This window comes from Lactuca virosa, chromosome 8 (assembly GCF_052849685.1).
Source record: "Lactuca virosa cultivar CGN04683 chromosome 8, Lactuca_virosa_CGN04683_v6, whole genome shotgun sequence".
NCBI classification, from domain to species: Eukaryota; Viridiplantae; Streptophyta; class Magnoliopsida; order Asterales; family Asteraceae; genus Lactuca; species Lactuca virosa.
The window spans coordinates 80,642,405-80,664,278 of NC_136433.1; the positions used below are offsets into that span (position 1 = coordinate 80,642,405).

The 21,874-nt window shown below is 35.1% G+C and overlaps 2 protein-coding genes across 2 annotated transcripts; both read left to right on the top strand.

The window, feature by feature from the left end:
* Positions 1-3,503: 3,503 nt before the first annotated feature.
* Positions 3,504-5,836, top strand: LOC145133271 (putative SNAP25 homologous protein SNAP30). Its single transcript, XM_079068209.1, has 6 exons — positions 3,504-3,643; positions 4,063-4,532; positions 4,628-4,718; positions 4,807-4,937; positions 5,029-5,126; positions 5,582-5,836. Exons 2-6 carry the CDS (start codon positions 4,116-4,118, stop codon positions 5,679-5,681), a joined length of 837 nt encoding a protein of 278 aa, XP_078924335.1. The 5' UTR covers positions 3,504-3,643; positions 4,063-4,115; the 3' UTR covers positions 5,682-5,836.
* Positions 5,837-9,263: 3,427 nt separating this feature from the next.
* LOC145129146 (disease resistance protein Roq1-like) lies at positions 9,264-14,866 on the top strand. Its single transcript, XM_079063882.1, has 6 exons — positions 9,264-9,960; positions 10,730-11,831; positions 11,916-12,122; positions 12,587-13,399; positions 13,491-14,051; positions 14,607-14,866. The coding sequence occupies exons 1-6, from the start codon at positions 9,461-9,463 to the stop codon at positions 14,715-14,717; spliced, it is 3,294 nt and encodes a 1,097-aa protein (XP_078920008.1). The 5' UTR covers positions 9,264-9,460; the 3' UTR covers positions 14,718-14,866.
* The last annotated feature ends 7,008 nt before the right edge of the window (positions 14,867-21,874 follow it).

Genomic DNA, 21,874 nt, shown 5'->3' on the forward strand with positions numbered 1-21,874 from the left:
AAAATACATCAAACTTTTCCATTACAGTTGACATGTTACAATAACGACTCAAACAATGTTTTGAGTCATTGGATCCCCCACCCTATCATTATGTCTGATAAGTACATGAGTACATGATATCTTGATATGAAGATAAAATATCATATTCCTCGGATCATATTTCATTGAATGATATGTTTCAAACAAATGTGTAATCATCATCAATATGCATCCAAGGTGCTCAACATCTTACCCGAATTAGATCCTTTTGTTGTCTAAGGATACTGATCACATTGAGATACATAGAGCACAATTTCCACCCAATTTCAACCTTAGTCCTCTCGCTTCATGATAGTTTCATTTTATTTACTTCTTTTTATAGTTTATTTTAGCATTTTTTTCATTCATAATTTAGCTAATCTTCATACATATTTTCCTTATTGTTATTTTATGACTATTTCGGGTACTTTCTAGTTTCGTGGGCATAATTGCAGATTTTAAGGAGACTAGCGGAGCGGGATCTTTGGGAGGCGATTGGACTTGGAAGATAACAATGATTATGGGCTTGATATCTAGTGCAAATGATGTATGGAGTGGGCTTGTTGATTATTTAAAGGCTTGGAGTAAATGAGCTTTGAATTTGCAAGAAAATGGAAGAATATTTGTGCATGCGGGGATTATTGATTAAGCGAGTGCACGAGCTTTGGGTGACTTGAAGAAGCCAAATTGGGCTTAAAATGAAGAAATCTTGAAGAAAAATGGGATAGGAGTTGAATGGACTCAAACTGGGCCAATGGACTAAGTTGTGGAGGCCCAAAACTTAAAGAAGCCCACATCAGGAGCCACCCGCGCAACCCACCCGCGCAGAGCTGTGCGGCCGCGCAGCTGCGCACGGAGCTGCAGGGGCATTTTCAGAATTCCATATTGAGAGCTATTTGAGGAAGGTTGGTGTGCATCTTTTGCACACTTCTTGACATCATATTTTGAAGTTATTCTATGGAGTTTTTGGAGGTCTTGGAGCTCTTTAAGAACATCAAAAACATCATCTTTTGCTCTTGATTCTTACTACATGTTGGGTACTCTTAACTTTTCTTTTGTTATCATGAGTTTAGCCATGCTAGACTAAACTAATCTTGGTTGACTTTAGTGAAATCATTTAAATATTTGGTTGAATGTTGAATAACTCTATGAACTTTTTCTTGAATCTTTATGAGAATGTTTTTATGTTTTAACATCTTCCTGCTACTTGTATGTTTTTATTCATGAGTTTAAATGTATTTGTAGTGATTAGTTGGCTAATTTCTTGATTAAGTAATGGATCTTCAAATTAGCAAGCAACAAGTGGTTCTTGTGTTAGTTTTCATTTCACACAATCACAAAAACATTTTCTCAAACATGGTAGTGAAAACATTTAACTCCTCTTGAATTTGGTGATTTTTTGGTTCTTAATGCTAGTTAATTTTCACTAATTATATGCTTAATGAGAATTGTGACTTTAACTAAGAAATTATGTTATGAGCTTCTCTAGTTATTTTATTAACTAAGAAAAGTCTAGGTAATCTTAAGCTTCTTGGATTACTATAGCCAAATTAGAGATTTTAAACAAGTATTGCACCATTAGGTTCTAATGATATGTTCACTAAATGTTCAAGTAAGGAAACCTTAAGTCAACCTTCTTTCTCTCATTGATTTTACATCAAATTCTTGCTTTTGTTAAATTGTGTCTTTAAATCCTAGTTTAACTCTTATTTTCTTTTAAACATCTCAAAAGACCAAAACCCCCTTTTTTTATTGTTATTGTATAAGTATTTTTACAAAAAGATTGTCATAGAGTTATAAAATTGAACTAATATCCGTGGATACGATTCATTTACCACTATACACTATTTTAATGTACAAGATTTAAGATTATTTATTTTGTTGGCCTCGACAACCACCATTTCACCTCAACAACTTAAACAAGTAAGAGACACTGAGTCAAAGGCTTAAGGGATGGTGATCAATAGTTTTAAGGAGTTCGAGAAGAGAAACTGTTTTCATAATTAGTTTACAATGTTATATGTGATATCAAAAATATAAATATAAAGTTTGTTGTGTGGCTACTGCTTGCTTCTTATAATGAAAATTACTAATATCATTTTTAATATTTACGTTAGGATCTTGATCTACTTATCATAAAATTTAGATATTATACTTTTTGTATAACGTGATTATTTTATAGAACATTTGCTAAAAATTAAACTTGTTAATGCATGTAGTTAGAATTGGAATTCGTAATATTTCCAGTTAGATTGTTATCGGGTTTTGGGTAATGAAAATTCAAATTGGTAAATTTTAACTTATTAAGATCATAATTATAATACCTGATATCCGTGGGTATAGCAACAAAATGATGATTAGTTACTGTCCAGGTACACAACATACGAGACTAGGCTTGGGATATGATTTTATAATCGGTATGAGACTAAGATCATTAATAGTTGTTCCATTGACATCCACAGATGAATCAAAGATGTCATAGGAGACCTTCACCATATAGATGGTTTGAGATGAAGATTGGAAGAGGGGGGGTTTTTAGGAATAGAAGATAAACGGGAGTGGACAGTTCGGCAGACCCATTTTGTCTTTCAATAATAAATAGATATTGGGTGTGTTTGACACAGAGCTTTTGGAAGCGTTTGGGAGTTTCTAGCTTTTAGCTTTTGACAAAACGCTCTAGTTTAAACAAAAAACTTTGTTTGGCAGTACGAACGTTTAGCTTTTAGTTTTAACAAAACACTCCGATTCTAAAAGCTACTTCATGTAGCGTTTAACAAAACGCTACTGAACTTTTGAAATCAATTTTCATAATTACCCTTAAAAATATATTTATATATTTATTTATTTTTAATCAATTGTCTTTTTATGTAATTTTATATATTTCAAAAGCTTCCAGCTATTTTTGTCAAACATTCATATAACAAATAAGAGCTACAGCTTCCCGTTACCAGCTACCCGCTACACGCTACCAGCTACCTGCTACCAGCTAACCGCTACCCACTTCCAGCTAACAGCTACTTTTGCCAAACATACCCATTAAAACAATGTATAATAGTGATTTTAGTTTGGATACACCAAAACCACAATGATAGGACCAAAGTCTAAAAGGACCAAAATCACAATACAACTAGTCTAAAAGGACGGAACGTGCAATGTTGATATTTACTATACGAAATTGAGTACATATCCCAAGCCCAAGGACTATTTTTGCAAATTTCTCAAAAATTAATAACATCATATTATTATTCGGAATATATATATATATATATATATATATATATATATATATATATATATATATATATATATATATATATATATATATATATATATATACTTTGCATTATTTTCGTAAAAGAAATCAAATATGGCGGAACAAACAATTTTGCAAAAACCAGCACGAAATTTCGCAATGCCACTCAATCATCTCTGTGATTTTAGAGCGATTAATGTCAACCTCAAAACCACCAAATTTCAAAATACAATCTCGCATTTCATCGGTCGATTAATCTGTATATTGGAGAGAAGACTCTTCCCTGTTTTCTCTCCCTCCACCATTAGAATAAAGGAAAATAAATTTGGTCGGCCGGAGGGTAATTGTTCCTCGTTTATGTACATTGGTCAGGTGAATTTTTATGTTTATTCTGTTTGATAAGTGTGCTTATTCTCATGCAATCGTGCAAAATATTGAATTCAATGAACATTTGTTTAATTCAACGTTAGTTCCTCAAAAGTTGCAACTTGCAAATTACTGTTTTCGTATCACAAGATCTCACGTTTGATCCGTTTATAGAAACCACATAATTTGAAATATACGATCGAAACGATTAACTTAATTTTTAACATCAAACTCTGATGATTGTGTAACATATGCTACAAACTCGAAGAAAGATGTATACAATGGTGAATTTGCTATAAATCTACGTAACGTTTGACCTAAATTGCTAACATTGTGGCTGATATATGTACTTGTTAATCGTTTAAACACAATCAGATTGTTATTTCAAGTCCAGAATTAACATATATTTTTTTTCTCAAATTCAGGTATTATTGCTGAACAATCTAGGTTTAGTATAGGTATAATCTAATCTTCAAACATGTTCTTTAGAAGAGCGCCTCCTCCTGCTGCTAAACCTGCAGAAACCGAAGCAGATAAAAAAGAAACAGACAAAAAACAAGCAGATAAGAAAGAAGCTGCTAAAAAGACTTCTGCACCCCCAGGAAAAAGTAACCCTATTGATGATGATGACGATGATGATGACTTCTTCGGGAAAAAGAAAACAACAATCAAGAAAAAAAGTAAAGCCGAACTCGATGGCATGTCTAATCAGGAATTAGAACATTATGCTGTGGATCAGGCTCAAGAAACTACAAAAAGTGTAAACAATGCCTTGAAGATAGCAGAAGATATTAAATCGGATGCTGGTAAGACCCTTGATACTTTACATGCTCAAGGAGAGCAGATTCACAGGACCCATGAGAAGGCTGCTGACATGGAAAAAGATTTGAGTAGGGTAAGTTTTCTTCTATTTGAATACTACAAGCTACTTCGATATAGAATCAACAGAATTAAGTAATGTGTTTCTTGATCATAAATGTGTTTTTACAGGGTGAAAAGATATTAGGAAGCCTTGGAGGCATGTTTTCCATGACATGGAAGCCAAAGAAGGGGAAGGAAGTTAAAGGGCCAGAGCCAATAGGTTTGTAATTTCAATCCAATTAGTCTAATTAATTTTTGAGTGAACTTTTATTAATTTCATCTTAATTGAGTATATTGTGTTTTGCTAGATAATGGAAAAGGAGATAAGAAAGCAAGTAAGGAGCAAAGAGAGAAGTTGGGTTTGGAACAAGGACACAAGGGGAAGAAGGATAACAAGAAAGGTCATGGTGAAGCAAAGAGTGCCATGCAGAAAGTTGAGGTATATATATGTTGCCAACATTTGTAACAATCTGCTGTTATTGTTGTATTTTATGTAATCTTTACTTTTTTTTTATTTAAAAAAAAATCAGGTGGAAAAGGAAAAGCAAGACGAGGCGTTGGATGATTTAAGTGATATATTGGGTGATTTGAAAGGAATGGCTAACGAGATGGGATCTGAACTCGACAGGTTTGTTTTTCTTTTTCTTCTAATTTTTTTTTTTGACTACAATGGACAAGTTGGAAAATAAGTTAAAAATAAATCGTGAAACACCAACAGTAATTATTAATATGTCTGACGTTAGGTTTTGAACCCTAGACTTTTTTTAGAAAATTTTGCACCTCAAGAGCTAGCCTTCCTCCGCAAATTAATCCATAACATTTTGGAAAGTTAATTCAAGTGTGTATAACTAAACTAAACCACATGGATAGGCCCTTGCACCTATTTAATGTTTGAGCTTGATGTTAATTTTGTAAAATATGTAGAAAGTAAAAGGGCGTTTTGGTCATTTATCCTTATAAAACGTTAAAAATATAAATAGGATAATTATTTGTTACATTTGATATATGTATTGAAAATATAAACATGTTTATTGTTTTGAGTTTGTTTATGTCTGGTTCATGGGTTGTTTTCTTGGAACGCAGACAAAACAAGGCTCTTGATGATCTTTCAGATGATGTTGACGAGATAAATACACGAGTCAAAGGTGCGAACACACGTGCACGCAAATTGCTCGATAAATAATTGATGCACAATCCAACTTCATTCCGATTCCATGTTGTTGTATCTATTTTTTTTTTAAATTTCTTTTGGTATATAAATAAATTGCATTATAAATGCAAAATCTTTCATCATGTATAGATTTTTACTTTAGATGCTTGGGACATTAATAGCTAAGCTTCGAGCCAAGTTTGCATCTTGGGATGAGCTTTGTATATATTTTTAACCTCGATCTAGTTGTAACATATGTTGATTGATCTAAGTTTTTTTTTGTTTTTAAAGTTGGATTTAGGATCAGGCCCAAAAGATATTTTGGGCCAAGGACTAAAAGAAATAAAGGAAAGAAGGTCCCCAACCCTCTCAAAGACAGAAGATAGTCGAACCATTTATAAAATTCCACTCATTTAAATGGATTTTAAGAAACATTGCAATATTTTATAAATATATGTGATAAAGTAAATACAGTAAAAGAAAACACATTAATGCTAGAAATTTAGAATTATCGATAGTTCAGTTAGTATGTAGTTTTTATTTTTATTTTTATTTTTTCTATATATATCCATCAAGAGCCGAACCTTCAGAAATCATGGTAAAAACTAAAACATATAAGAAAAACAAATCCAAATTAATACACAAACATAACCATTGTATTCAAATACAGATGAGAAATAAATAACAAAATTCTACAATCCTAAATAAAACTATTCACTGTTGGATGACTTGATACAATTGGAAAAAGAACTTTGAGAAATCAAATTAAAAAATAAGTAAAAAGTAGCAAGTACTAAAAAGTTTTTTCACGGTAAAAAGTAAAAATATTTAGCTTGTGTAGAATAAAAGACCAAAAACCAAATACAAATGAAAATTGAGATTTGAGAAATCACAATTAAAAATCGACAAAACTGCAAATTTAGTCCTTGTGGTTTGCAAAAAACTTTGGATAGGGTTCGAAAAGTTTTCGACTTGCATGGAAGGTCTAAAATCAAGGTTTTTTTCTGTGTTTTTAGTCCAAAAAAACTTGAAATGACGGTTATACCCTTTTACTTACTTTTTTATTTTTTTTAATTTTTTAAATACTATTTTAATTTAAAAAAAGAAAAGAAAATAACTCTCTCTCTCTCTCTCTCTCTCTCTCTCTCTCTCTCTCTCTCTCTCTCTCTCTCTCTCTCTCTCTCTCTCTCTCTCTCTCTCTCTCTCTCTCGGAAACGCAAAGTGAAAGGGGACATGCTTCTTAGTTCTTCATTCATCCTCCATCTTCTTCTTCAACGAATTCACACATGTATCTTCATATTTCCTTCTTAACAAACATCTTTTGAATCGATTAATATGAATCGATTTCTGATGCGAACCCTAAACCTAAAATCGATCTATGTATATATACGACTAACTAGATGAAATCCTTTTCATATCTTCATCTCAAACCAAAATTATACAGATAGATATAGCGATGATGTATTTAAATCGAATTTCTTTTGATCTGGAAAAAGAAAAGGATGATCAATATGTATGAACAACAACAAGAATGAAGACAAAAAAATACATTAAATCTAGAAATCGACATCAATCCACATTCAACGAATCCACACATATATGGGTTGCTCCGATGAATGCTTTGAGGATAGTTTGATGGGCGGTTGATGCTCCTCCACCACCGGGATCACCGAAGCTTGGATCTGAAGTTGTTGATGTGTCGTCGGTGGTGCTCGTCGATTCTCTGGAGGTTGGAGATCCATAGTGTATGTTCACTAGTAAGGACAATATGTCCAGGTGCCTTAAATCGCTTGATGGACAGATCTAAACCAGAAAGCCCTAAAGGAAGAACGATGAAGAAGACCCAGTTCATTACAGATCAAAGGTTGGTGGCGTCGGATGCTAGGGTTTTTCCGACAAACATAATAGATCTTCACCCACCTTCACCATGAACACAAATTGCAGGTGGAGAAGACCCAATTCATCGGTTCTTCACTTTTCTTGGAGAATAAACATTGTTATTGGATCTGCATGGAGGGGAAAGAAAGGGGGCACATCTTGGTTCTTAAAAACTTCAAATCAATATCAATTCTGAGATTGAAAAACAATCACATTCATGTTTTCCCTTTTTCTTTTCCTGATTGTCAAGTTGAATATAGAAGGGGAAAAAGATGTTGAAGAAGGGAAACAAAGAACGACAAAACCATGGTGCAGAGAGAGAGAGAGAGAGAGAGAGAGAGAGAGAGAGAGAGAGAGAGAGAGAGAGAGAGAGAGAGAGAGAGTGTGTGTGTGTGTGTGTGTTGGGGATAATTATTTTCTTTTCTTTTTATTTGTAAATTAAAATAGTATTTGAAAAATTTTTAAAAATATAAAAAAGAAATTAAAAGGGTATAACCGTCATTTCAAGTTTTTTTGGACCAAAAACTCAGAAAAACCTTGATTTTGGACATTCCATGCAAGTCGAAAACTTTTTGGATCCTATCCAAAGTTTTTTGCAAACCACAAGGACCAAATTTGCAGTTTTGTCTTAAAAATCTCATTTCCACTATGTTGCGTTGGAAGAATTAAGAAACCACATATAACAAATTATCAATTTCTAAATCTTCAATTTCAAGTTTCCAAACAAATAAAAAAAAAAAAAAAATCAACAAACTTAAACTGTCTAATGTCAGTACACCATTAAACATATTCCATATGACCAAATCGGTAAAGAGAGAAAAATCAAACCTAATTCCTAATAATCTATTATCAAATTTGAGATGCAAATATAATCATATAAAACAAACAAAAATCAGAAACTTATATTTGACTTATTCAATCAAAATGAAACTGAGATGTGTAAAGTTTGAGAGATAAAATCATTTATAACAAATATTTTCGATTTCTAATTGTTGGGACTTTGTGATTGAATGTTGAGTGTTGACATTTCGATTTCCATCTCTAGGTCGCTCTTGCTCTCCTTCTATTTGGATTTTCATGAAATGAGCGTTAAATTTCCATTGATCGTACTCCCTTGGGCTTTGAATGATCGACCATATTGACCAACATGTTGACCGGGCGGCTTAGGAGATCCGGTTCACATTGATGTTTAAGATTTTCAAGCATCCGATTCACTTTAAAGTACCGCGGTCCAGTGGAAAAAGAACCTAAATTAACTTCCTCTTCAATTCGTTCGATAGCTGAAGATCAGATTCGGAGATAGAAGTTGGAGGGTCAAAATAATACATGGTGGTTGGGTTCTCGATGATGATAAAGGCCGGTGACAAAAGGGTGGTGGGTTTTTGAACAAAATAATACGAGAACTATAATATACTAATAAAAAATATAAAAAAGAAATAAAAAAATGTAAGATATGGGCAGTATAGTGACATAGTCGATTGATAAAGATTTAACTGATTATAGACTTCTAGTAGATTGTTAGATGGGAAAACCAAAACCAGAAAACAAACATTGAAATAGGGACTGTACATAGAAAAAATAATTTTGTAAGGACCAAAACCAGAAAGATGACAAGTCATAGGACTATTTTTGCAAATTAACCTATAATCCGTGACAACGGATCATAAATGTGAATACAATTGCCTTTATAAATATGTGGTGATGAGATATTTCTTTAGCTTTTGGTAAAGTGGAAATTTCTTCTTGAGCTTTTTGTAAAATGGAAATTTCTTGGAAACTACATCTCTATCTCTTTCTTTCTTTCTCTCTATATAGGTCATTTCATTGAGGTGCTAAAACCCCTGACATTTATCTCAACATCAGAAGGTGGTGATCTTGGAAGCTAACATCTCTCTCTATATAGGTCATTTCATTAAGGTGCTAAAAATACATAGATGGCATCTTCATCATCTTCTCCTTCTGCTCTAGCCTTTTCTACTCCTCTGTGGAAGTATCATGTTTTTCTTAGCTTTAGAGGGGAAGACACGCGTAAGACTTTTGTGGATCATTTGTACACAGCTCTTGTACAACAAGGGATCTACACTTACAAGGACGATGAAACACTTCCCCATGGAGAATCAATCGGTCCTACCCTTATGAAGGCTATCGAAGAATCACAGATTGCCATCATTGTATTCTCTAAAAATTATGCAGATTCTTCATGGTGCTTAGATGAACTTGCATATATTATGAAATGCAAGGATACAAAAGGCCTAACCGTAATGCCCATATTTTATGACGTGGAGCCCTCTGCTGTACGAAAACAAAAACAAAATTATGGAAAAGCATTTTTCAAACATGGGTTAGAGAACAATGACAAGGTTGGATCTTGGAGGAAAGCACTAGTGGATGCAAGTAACCTTTCTGGATGGGAAACCAAACAAATAGCCAACGGGTAATGTTCTTCTGTGCTTTTGCATCTTTTATGCTTAAGATATGTGTGCTCCACAATACGTTTTTTACCTAAACGTGATAAGCTTTTTATACAATTGTACTAATTATTCTTGATGATGAATAATTGAATATGGCATTGGATAAACAGAGGCTTTGACTAGGTCAGTTGATCTGTTTGGTGACTAGTGTTGAATAATAATCACCATGACTGTGCTAAGACATCATAAATTAGACATTGTCACAAGTTGAGGCTATTTAGCTTTTTGTTTGACATGCATATGAGGAATATAAACTGGTAGAAGATTATGAGATACTCTTACTAGACGTGGTTTCTTATGCTAGTAGGCTTAGGCTCCCATTAACATTTTAAACTTCAGTCTCTTTTTCTATATGACAAATACAAGTTTGAGTATATTACGAAATTTGTATGTTACATGATTCCCAAGTCCTATATAGGATTCCGGATAAGCTGAAAATAAGTTCAGATGGATTTCATTGAGGTCTAATTCTAATTCTGTATTGTACTTAACATGTCATTTCAAGCTACAACCACAAATTTATCTTGCTTTACTTTTTCATATTTGAAACAATTTGATCTTCCCTGAGAAAATTGTTACAAACTACTTGTGATATTAATTTTATGAATTCTACTTTGAATGTGATATATAAAGGGTTATTATGCTTTTTCATTATTTCATGGAGCATGAAACAAATGATCTCTTTTTTCAGTGTGTGCATATACTAATTATCCTTGTATATTTAATTTTTAGGCATGAAGCACAAGGCATCAAAGAAATTGTTGACACAATTACACAGAAGTTGCATCTAGCAACTTCAAGTGCAAATAAAGACCTGATTGGAATAGAGGCTCGTGTGCAAGATTTTAAATCAAAGTTACAAATGGATTCATGTGGTGTGTGCATGATTGGAATATGGGGGGTTGGGGGTGGTGGTAAAACTACTCTTGCATCTTACGTTTATAGTGAAATCTCTAGCAACTTTGATGGTTCTTGCTTTGTTGAAAACATTCGAGACGAATCAAGCAAGTACGGTTTGCAAAAATTGCAGGAAAAGATTCTTATAGAAGTGTTGAAACAAAAAGAAATGGAAGTGCATAGAGTTGAAGAAGGAAGATGCATGATAAGGGATAGGTTGTGCCATAGAAAGGTCTTGATTGTTCTTGATGATGTCGATCACTTTGACCAACTAAAAGCGTTAGCTGGATCACATGATTGGTTCGGCGATGGAAGCCGAATAATAATAACAACTAGAGATGAGCATTTGTTAAATGCTCACAAAGTAGATGTCATACACAATGTTAGCTTGTTAAATGATGATGAGGCTATTAAGCTCTTTAGCAAGCATGCACTCCGGGATTATAGACCTATGAAAGATTTTGCGCTGCTTTCAAGTGATGTGGTTTCTTATGCTGGTGGCCTCCCATTAGCACTTACGATTCTGGGTTCTTTTCTGTGTGACAAAGACATTATTGAGTGGAGGAGTGCATTAGCCAGACTGAAAGAGATCCCAGAGTCTGATATTGTGGAAAAACTAAAAATCAGCTATGATGGACTTAAACCGGTTGAGAAAGAGTTGTTCCTTGATATTGCATGTTTCTTCAGTGGGGAGTATAAAAATGAAAGGTTAATGGCAACCTTTCATGCTTTTGGTTTTTACCCTGTTATAGGCATAAAGGTTTTGATAGAAAAGGCTCTTATAACTGTTTCAGATGGAGTTTTTGATATGCATGATCTGGTGCAAGAAATGGGACACTACATTGTTAGAGGGAAACACCCAAAAAATCCTGAAAAACATAGTAGAGTTTGGAAGAAGGAAGACCTTCTCAAAATATGTGCTATGGATGCGACGAAGGTAATGGTTAAGCTAGCTTTGCATGATACATGTATTAAGAAACAGTTTTAAATGAACTCTGACACCATTTTGTTTGTGTCACAGGAACTTGACATGGTTGAAGCAATACAATGCAATAGTTATGATCTAGTAGAACCTGTTCCTCGGATTATTGCAAACATGAAAAATCTTCGGTGGATTTATTGGAGAGGTGACCTTGCGAGTCCGTTTCCTAGTAACTTTCTACCAAGTGAGCTTTGTTGTCTAACATTGGATGGCATATCGCAGAAACAACTTTGGAAGGGTTACAAGGTAATTTTCTTGGTTGAGAAATATCAAATTGTTAGGAATAAATATGATGTATGAATTGTAAGTTCTACATCACATGTCGTGCACTGTTAAACAACATGAATTATAAACATTAGGCTTCTTAGGAGTCTTCTTTCTCCAAGTATCAGTGTTCATAGTTTGGGTCAACCAAATAACCTTTACAGTTCATTTGTTATTGGTGTTATTTGGATTGAGTTATGTGATTAATTACGCTATTCACATGTGATTAAACCTTGTTCTCGTGTTCTCGATTTCATAATGGTTCTCGTTTGACCTCCCATTTCTAGTTTTTCATTCCTTTTAATAGTGGGTAAGAAGTTGAATCCTATAAAAGAAAATCTTTAACTGACTTTTGCTTGGTGGAGGTCTCATTAGGAAGCATAGTTGTTATTGTTGTTGTTTCTGTTGCCTTGATATACTTTTGACTTGTCACTTGTATAAAACAGCATTTGCTAAATTTGAAAATCATGGAACTTGCTGATTTGAAAAACCTAATCAAGACACCAGATTTTGATGGACTTCCAAATCTTGAAAGATTTACTCTTCATGTATGTCACTGTTTAAAAGAGATTCATCCATCGATAGGACGCTTGGAAAGGCTTGTTTTCTTATCTATAAAATATTGTGCCAGTCTTAAGATATTTCCACCCTTAACCCGACTAAAGAAACTCGAGACCCTTTCAGTATCACATTGCCCCAAACTTGTTAAGCTCCTAGAGATCCCACAAAACATGGACAAATTATCATATCTTCATTTGGATAATGGTGGGAAAGAAGTTGCATCCTACAAAAAACCTTCAACAAACTTTTTGGTTACGTGGTGGATGTGTGGTGATGTAGAAGTTAAGAAACCACAGAAGGACCTCGATGATGTAGAATGTAGTTTACAGGAGCCTTGTGTACCTCTCAACCACATAAGAAAGTTGGATCTTTCATACTGCAGTGTGGGAGATAAAGACATTGACTATGCTGTTTGGGATTTACCCAACTTGGAAGAACTCAATCTATCAGGAAATAAGTTTTCACGATTAAGTTTTAGTAGCATGCGGCTTCCCCGACTCAAATGGCTCAACGTGTCATACTGCAAACAACTTACAGAATTGTCAGAGCTTCCATCGAGTATAGCTGTTGTGAAGGCGGATTATTGTAGGTCGCTTAAAAGCTTTGGAGATATTTCAAACTGTAAATGGTTGTGGAAAGTCTCACTTTGGGGGGAGAACAAACTTGTTGGTGACATATTACTAGACTCCATGCTCCAGGTTTGACTCACTAATTACCTTTGTAATTTCAATCTTTATCATATAAACCCAAACATAATAACCATAAATGAATGTGTTGTTTTCATTGCAGGGAAATGCTCTTGAAGATCATTTTATCAGTGTTGCTCTTGAACGTCAGATGATTCCAAAGGGGTTTGTTGGTAGGCTCTTTAGGTGGAAAACATTTGTACTGCATCTTCCACATGATTGGTACAATGACTTTTGTGGGTTCTTAATATGCTTTCTTACCAAAATAAATGCTCCATATCTTTACATAAAAATCGAGTGGGAGGTAGATAAAGATTCTCGATCTGAGATTTGTGAGGAGTCTAATGAAGCACCGGGTGTTGAATATCATGAAACAAAGACATATGTGGGATATGTTTCCTTTAGTTCATTGAGGCACACAACATTGTTGAATTCCTCATGCAATAAGATTTCATTTTCCATAGACATGGGTTGCAGTTCGGCTGCAGCTCAGAGTAATTTTGGAGTTGAGCTAGTTCCTAGGAAAATTAAAGGTGATGAGATGCAGAAAACAGATTGCTCCGAATTTTGGGACAAAGAACTTGAGGATGAAACTACATTTATGATCCAACATGATTCACCTTCTTCTATCAAGATTTCATGGCAACCTTACCTCTACCCACGGGTCAGTGGAGTATTCGCTATTTCATAGTTTATTCTCAACTTTTTATTTTGCATTATTCTCATTAACATTTACTTTTTTGAATACCAAATTCTAAGAAAATAACATTGCCATCCGCCTCCCTTGTTTCCCACTATCCCCTTGATTCTACCATTATGATTAGGTAAACACGACATGAATCACTAATAATAACAAGGATTATAAATAATTATTAGAATAATTCATTTACTTTCTTGTTAATGGATTCTTTACATATACTATTCCAACATATAAAAGTTTTGTTAATTGATTCCTTACATATTCCAACATTCAATGGGATATTCCATAAAAAAGAACAAAATTTGTTTGCTATTCTGAAATCATACCTCTTTTACAAAAAGTGAAGTCAAAATTAGGAAAAGATAAACTAAAATAGCTTCTGACGTGGGTATTACAGATGAAGAGCATGTTGTCTCTATGTGCTGCAAAAATAAAATCGATCAGAATTATTCTTTATAGTCTCATTAATTTCTTTCTTGAATTTAACATTCATTGTTTGATTTTATTTCTTTGTTTCAGTTGCAGAAATTGACACTGGAGGTGAATGTACACAATATAAAAGAAATGCAGACTTTCACGACAGTTGCCGCCCTTATAGGTTTATTTTGTGTTAGTTTTGTTTTCATATAGTTTGCATTTGAGTACCATAAGTTTGACTTAACTTTGTCTTGAAAATTTTTATGTATAGGGAACAGTACTTTTCTATAGACATGGAAAACAAAAAATTGATGTTGAAACATTACATGGCTTACTATTCCAAAGGTGGTGTTATTTGCTGAGTTATTTGATAGATATAGGAAGCATATAAGGAAAAGATGCATTAGGTACATGTATATTGAAGTACGTTTCAAGAACTCATGTGGGAAATTGTCAATGTACAAGAAAAGATGCAGTAGGTACATGTGCTCTACAAGACATATACATACTTGTATGGTTGTACCTGAAAAGCTTTTTATACAAATATTCTAATTGATAAACAAAAGGCTTTGAGCAGATCACATAATCAATTTGGCCAGTAAGAGAAAGCCGAATAATAATCACCACCACTAGATATTAACATTTGCTACAAACTCACTAAGTATACATTTGTCTAGGCTAGTAATTAGTAATTAGTAGTCAGTGATGAGGAAATATAAACCTGTAGAAGATTATGAGATACTTTTCACTATATGTGGTTTCTTGTGCTAGTTGGCTCCCTTTAATACTCAAAATATTGTAGAACATTTGAATGAAAAAAAACAGAAAAAACATGAAGATCAACTTGAAAAACGAGAAACTTGTGTTTGACACAGTTTTCTTAAAATAAATTTGACCCCCACCAGACGTTTATTTTCCAGGATACAATGATGTTAACGGCTCTTCTAGGTTGTTGAACTCAACTAGGTTCACATTGAATTATATGTCAGATAAGAAAAAATTATATCGTTGAATTGTGTGTCTACTGTACATATCATTATTATATATTCAAATGTTATATGGGAATAGTGAATATACCTTAAGGGTATATAAATCTAGGAACCCAAAAAACAAAACTACATCTTTTTCATTACTAATTCCATTTTATGAATTAGATAATGCAATTTCCTTAAAAAAAAACCACTACTACGTTCGTATTATTTCCTTAATTTCCTGAACGACGTACACCATCTTTTCCTTAATCTTCGACTGCTTTTGCTTAAGTGATCATCGATTAAAAAGACATTGACTTATGCTTCTACGTTCAAGAAATCAGTTATTTGTCACACTTATGTTTGTGATTATTTCCTTTATTTTCTGAAAATTCCCTATTTGATCTTTGATTGCTTCCTGCTTCATGGTCATTGTTTAGAAAAACGCTGATTGACATTCAAATTATGCTTCTACGAATTGGATTTCACAGAAATCATAGAAAAAAAAAGGTTCAAGAAATCGATTGTTGTTGTTGCACTTCTGATTCAAGAAATAATATAAATTGGGTGCTTTTTCTTGCTTTGAATTGTACTATTTATATTTTATAGTATGATTATCAAATTTCTTTCTGATAATCTACATAAGAGTGACGGAACTTCTTCATGTTATCTAGAGTTTGCAAGTTGGGAGTTTTTACTTTTGGGTAATCAACATATAAAAACAATTCTCTTTGTTTCTTGGTAGTACGATTCCATAATTCGGGTGTTTTTCTTACTTTAAATCATTCCTCTTATTAAGATTATATGATGTTTTCTTGTTATATATTGTTTTCAATATATCAATATATATTATACAACAATTGCAAAAGTTGACTGAATCAGAAAAGTAGTTCATAAGCCATATCTTAGCCTTTTTTGCCTCATCAAATGAAATTGTTTTGGAAAATCTGGCTGCAAGATTTTTAAATGACATTCAAATAACTGAGGTAAAGTAGTGCTTTTTTTACTTAATGGACTAAGGTGCTGTTTGTTTTTTCGAAGCGAAAATTCGTGAAGTCTGCAGACCACCTCTGCAATCTTCTGTAGCAGAAGAGGTGGAACAAACGGCTGCAGCCCATAATAAGAAGCATGTTTATTTTTTAACATCTGCAGACTGCTGCAGTAAATTGAAGTTTAAATAAACTAATTTTATAAACTGAAAATAGTTAACACCGAAATTTAAATAATTCTAGTATTAAAACATTGAAAGAATACTAAAAAGAACATGTAAAAAACAAAAATATAAAACTTTAAAAAAAAACTTACAAAAATATAAAAGAAGCTAACAACTTTATTCTAGAAAAAATCTAATTTTAAAAAACATAAAAAAGAAAATAATAAAAAAATTAAGAAAGAATTGCAAACGATGTCTACAAAGTTCATAAAAAATTACACACGTTAAAAAAGATGAAATTGAAACTGAAAATATTATTAACAGAATCAGTAAGAATATTAAAAAAATTAAAGTATTTTTTTTAAAAAAAAATCAAGTTAAAAAAAATTGTGGAAACTATAATAAGAAATTGTATCAAATCCGTAAATAAAAGTTTAAAAAAATCTAAGTTTTTAAAAAAAATAAAAGTTTTAAAAAAATAAGTTATACAAAAATTCTAAAAAAACACTTCAAAAAAATGAAAGCTGAAGAGGTTTGAAGAGGCAAGTCAAGTGTTGTGCCACGCAGCACACGCGCAGAGGTTTTGCAGTCTGAAGTCTTCCAAAAAACAAACTGCTGCGAGAGAAAACGTGTTGCGCGTGTGCTGCGCCGCGCAACAGAAAGTGGTTTGAAGAGTTTTTTTTTTTAAAAACAAACAACACCTAAATGAATTTTCTCTATATGAAAAAATGTCTGTTTTACCCTTTTGTGTAGAAGTGATGCAGAATAAAGACAATGATGTTTTAACGGATAACACGAAGTCAGTTTGTTTATATAACATCAAAAAAAAAAAGAACCACTATATAATCATATCCCCATTTACTCTGTTAAGCCAAAAAGTAACAACACCTTAACCCGATTACTTATATAAGGGTGTTTCGTTTTTGACTTGATACAAAAAGAACAACTTAAAAAAAAGTACCAAAAATGAAGTTTAGACCCGACTTATGGAATTGTACTACCAAGAAACAAAGATAACTGCTTTTTACATTGATTACAAAAAAAAAAAAAAAAAAAAAAAAAAAACTTCCAACTTGCAAAAACTAGCAAACATGAAGAAATTCGTTACCCTTATGTAGATTATCATAAAGAGCTTAGATAATCATAGTATAAAATATAAATAATACAATTCAAAGCAAGAAAAAACACCAAATTATAGAATTTCTTGAATTGCATAAAAGAATTACAAACCGCATCCAATTACAAATAGAATTACAATGTACAAAAGAATCATATGAACCAAATGAAAAATCAACATGTTAAAACCTTAAAACCCCCTTATCCCCCTTCGTACTCTTTATCTAAATCTTTCTTTGTACACCCTTTCAAGTTCCAACTCCAATCAGACTTTAACCGAAGCCCCAAATGTATGAATCAGTTCAGTTTGATGCTTCCACAAGTGCTTCGACTTCAGAAATAGAAAATGGTCTCCTGGTTCTATGTTGTGAAGTCTCTAGAGTCATTGATGTGATTGGTATAATAGATCTTGTATCCACCACTATTTCTTCTTTATTTTTTTTTCAATTATTCAATCTTTCAGCTTCCTTATGTTGCTCATCATTTGCTGGATCAAATAAAATCACTGTGTGAAAAGAGAATACATACATCCTGAAAATAAAATATAGAAAAAGAGATAGATACACTTTGACTTTTTCTGGTCAACCATCATACATTTTAAATTCAAAAGAAACAAGGCACAGAGATTAACTTTTGTCATTGCTTCAAAACCAGGTGTCATTACAATGCAAGCATACAGATCAATAAACAGGTCTTAGTTGTTTTCAAGTAGGCTAGGTGAGACGTGTTTTGTGAAAGCAATACTTCTACTTTCTACTTTCCCTAACATGTTATTCTTGTTAAAGCTATGCTTGATAATACTCATTCTTCATAAGAACTTATGCTTTTTACGCCATAATGACAAAAAATTTCACTAAGGCATTTAATCAAACACCTGGTCTACATTCCTAGAAACATCTCTTAAATAAGATGAATATATAGAAAACACCCTAAAAATAATGTAACGTCCCAAAAATACAGGCCAAAAATTTCATTTTTAAATCAATACTTTGGAAAACATTTGTGAATAAACATCATCCAATCATATCATTTCATAAAGAACATATCTCGTGTCTGAAAGTCAAATCATAAAAATATAATAATGTCAGAGTACAATCCCAGAACATCTCATAATGCGGAAAACCAATGCGTGTGTGTATGATGTGCCGCTACCGCGCCAGCTCTTTCCCCTTCGATGAAGAGGTACCTGAAAACAAAACTGTAAACTGTAAGCACAAAGCTTAGTGAGTTCCCCCACCGTCCACATACCATACAATCATATAGCATACATACTGCCAGGCATTTCTGGGGTGCCCGACCTACCCGGTACGACCATTCTGGGGTGCCGACCTACCCATACGGCCATTCTGGGGTGCCGTCCTACCTGTGTCAAGCCATTCTGGGGTGCTGACCTACCCATGTCGAGCCATTCTGGGGTGCTGACCTACCCATGTCGAGCCATTCTGGGGTGCTGACTACCCTTCGGTCCTAACAACCGAACCTCGGGGACTATTTCACCCCCTACTACTACTGTCACATATATCATAACATAATCTACTGTCAGACATATCTGGGGTGTCCGACCTACCCTTCGGTCCTAACAACCGAATCTCGGGGACTATTCCCCCTCCTACTACCTCTATCTCAAATAACATATCATGCTAGCAGCTAAACATATCATGTCACACTGTTAGGCATATCTGGGGTGCCTAACCTACCCTTCGGTCCTAACAACCGAACTCTATCACTATCACATATCATATCACGCTAGCATATAACATAACAGGTAGTAGCAACACAGATGAATATCACAAAGACAAACATCTATCATACGATCCCTACTGGTGGGCCGACATTGTGGCCGTAGACCCACCGCTACTGGAAGGTAACTCACCTCGTACAAATAGTCGCTGATAATCTGTGCGGGAAACCTCCGTCCGCTGCTGCTCCGGAAATCCTCCGGCTACAACCCCACAATACTCAGTTAGAAACTAATCTCTATACTTAGGGTAAAATGACCATTTTACCCCCAACCAAGTCAAGGCAAAGTCAAAGTCAAAGTCAAAGTCAACTTCCAGTTGACCCGACTCGCCGAGTTGGGTCGTCAACTCGTCGAGTCCCCCACTCTCTACTCGTCCTCATCCGTGCACCTACTCGTCGAGTTGAGCCGTCAACTCGACGAGTTCCTCTCCCATTCGAACTCCACATGAAAACTCATCCGACACACCGAGTTGATGAACAACTCGTCGTGTTCACCTTCATCTGATGAACAACTTCTGTCCTCAACTCGCCGAGTTGATGAACAACTCACCGAGTTCTAAGGAGATTGCCTTGGACTCGCCGAGTCCGTTCGTGCACTCGCCGAGTCCGTTCGTGCACTCGCTGAGTCCCTTGAACTTCCAGCACAATGGCTTAGTCCAGAACGTTGGGTCACCCCCTGTGACCTTCCTGAAACCTTTCTACACTCAACTGGGTCCTTATGACCCTCAACTGATATGGACAGGACCATGCACTCGCCGAGTCCCATGAACGGACTCGCCGAGTTGGTCACCACCTTTCACTAAATCTTCGATTTCCGATGTACAGCTCTTGATCAAAAGATAGATCTATGCTTCTACAATCGATCTAGCACGTAAAGTTACAACCTTTACGTGCTTGCATGGGACTTTGAGCTCAAAAGGACATAAAACAAGCTCATATGGCACATGGAACCTTTCATGGGTGCAAAAGCAACCCAAATCTGCCTAGTGACTCCTTTCATGATGTGATCCAGAAGCTTAAACCCCCCAACCATGTTTGCAAACATGGTTGGCTACCAAAATGGCTCATAAAAGCCCTAAATCTTCCCAAAGAGGGATCTAACAAATGAAAGAGCAAGGTATAGACTTTATACCTTCTGAAGACTGCAAATGATGCTCACAACTGAATCCCTCAAGCCTCCTCTTGATCCTTCAAGCTTTTCCTTCTTCCTTGAACCACAAAATCACCAAGATCACTCCAAATGCCTTAAAATTCCTCAATAACGGCTAGGGTTTGCTATGGGGGTCTTCTGGGAATAAATGGGACGAAGGAGGCCGAGTTAAGTTGTTTAAATAGGGTGCACACCCCTGGATTAGGGTTTTTGTCCAAACAGGGTCTACTCGCCGAGTCTGGGAACCGACTCGGCGAGTCCATCACTTAAGACCCGCGATCTTTCTTGCTTTTACTCGGCGAGTTAGTCCTTCGACTCGCCGAGTTTAAGGCCAAAAATGCAAATTATTAAAAGATTAAATGAAAGGATACGTACCAAGAACCAGGTGCTACAAATCTCCCCCACTTATTTTAGACTTCGTCCTCGAAGTCTGCTGCTTGCTCCTGAAACAGCTCGGGGTAATGCATCATCATCTCATCCATCGGCTCCCAAGTCCACTCCGACCCCTTCCGGTGCTGCCATTGCACCTTCACGAGTTCCACTCTCTTGTTCCTCAGATCCTTCGACTTCCGGTCGAGGATCGCTACAGGCCGCTCGATGTAATTCAGGCTGTCATCAACCTGAATGTCCTCCAAAGGCACCACTGCGGTGTCGTCCACCAGGCACTTCCTCAGTTGCGAAACATGGAAAGTGTTGTGTATCTGACTGAGCTCGGCTGGCAAATCCAACTTATATGCCACCTTGCCCACCCGGGATAGTACCCTGAACGGTCCAATGTATCTGGGGCCTAACTTGCCCCGCTTCCTGAATCGGATGACACCTTTCCAAGGCGACACCTTCAGGAGAACCATATCCCCGATTTGGAACTCCAGGTCTGATCGACACTTGTCGGCATAACTTTTCTGCCGACTCTGAGCAGTCTGAAGCCTGCTCCGGACCTGCTGAATCCTCTCGGTCGTCTTGAGCACCACTTCGGTGCTCCCCATGACCCTCTGGCCTACCTCACCCGAACATATCGGGGTCCTGCACCTCCTCTCGTACAACATCTCGAAGGCAGGATGGTCAATACTCGCGTGGTAGCTGTTGTTGTATGAAAACTCAGCTAGAGGAAGATAGGTATCCCAACTACCACCGAAGTCTAGCACGCATGCCCGCAACATATCCTCCAGAGTCTGGATGGTCCGCTCACTCTGACCATCGGTCTGCGGGTGAAAAGCGGTGCTAAAATGCAGACGAGTAC

Coding starts and splice junctions, on each gene's coding strand:
- LOC145133271 (XM_079068209.1), top strand. CDS start 4,116: ATGTTCTTTAGAAGAGCGCCTCCTCCTGCTGCTAAACCTGCAGAAACC. Junction 4,533..4,627: donor TGGAAAAAGATTTGAGTAGG/GTAAGTTTTCTT, acceptor GTGTTTTTACAG/GGTGAAAAGATATTAGGAAG. Junction 5,127..5,581: donor ATGGGATCTGAACTCGACAG/GTTTGTTTTTCT, acceptor CTTGGAACGCAG/ACAAAACAAGGCTCTTGATG.
- LOC145129146 (XM_079063882.1), top strand. CDS start 9,461: ATGGCATCTTCATCATCTTCTCCTTCTGCTCTAGCCTTTTCTACTCCT. Junction 13,400..13,490: donor TACTAGACTCCATGCTCCAG/GTTTGACTCACT, acceptor TTTTCATTGCAG/GGAAATGCTCTTGAAGATCA. Junction 14,052..14,606: donor AACCTTACCTCTACCCACGG/GTCAGTGGAGTA, acceptor TCTTTGTTTCAG/TTGCAGAAATTGACACTGGA.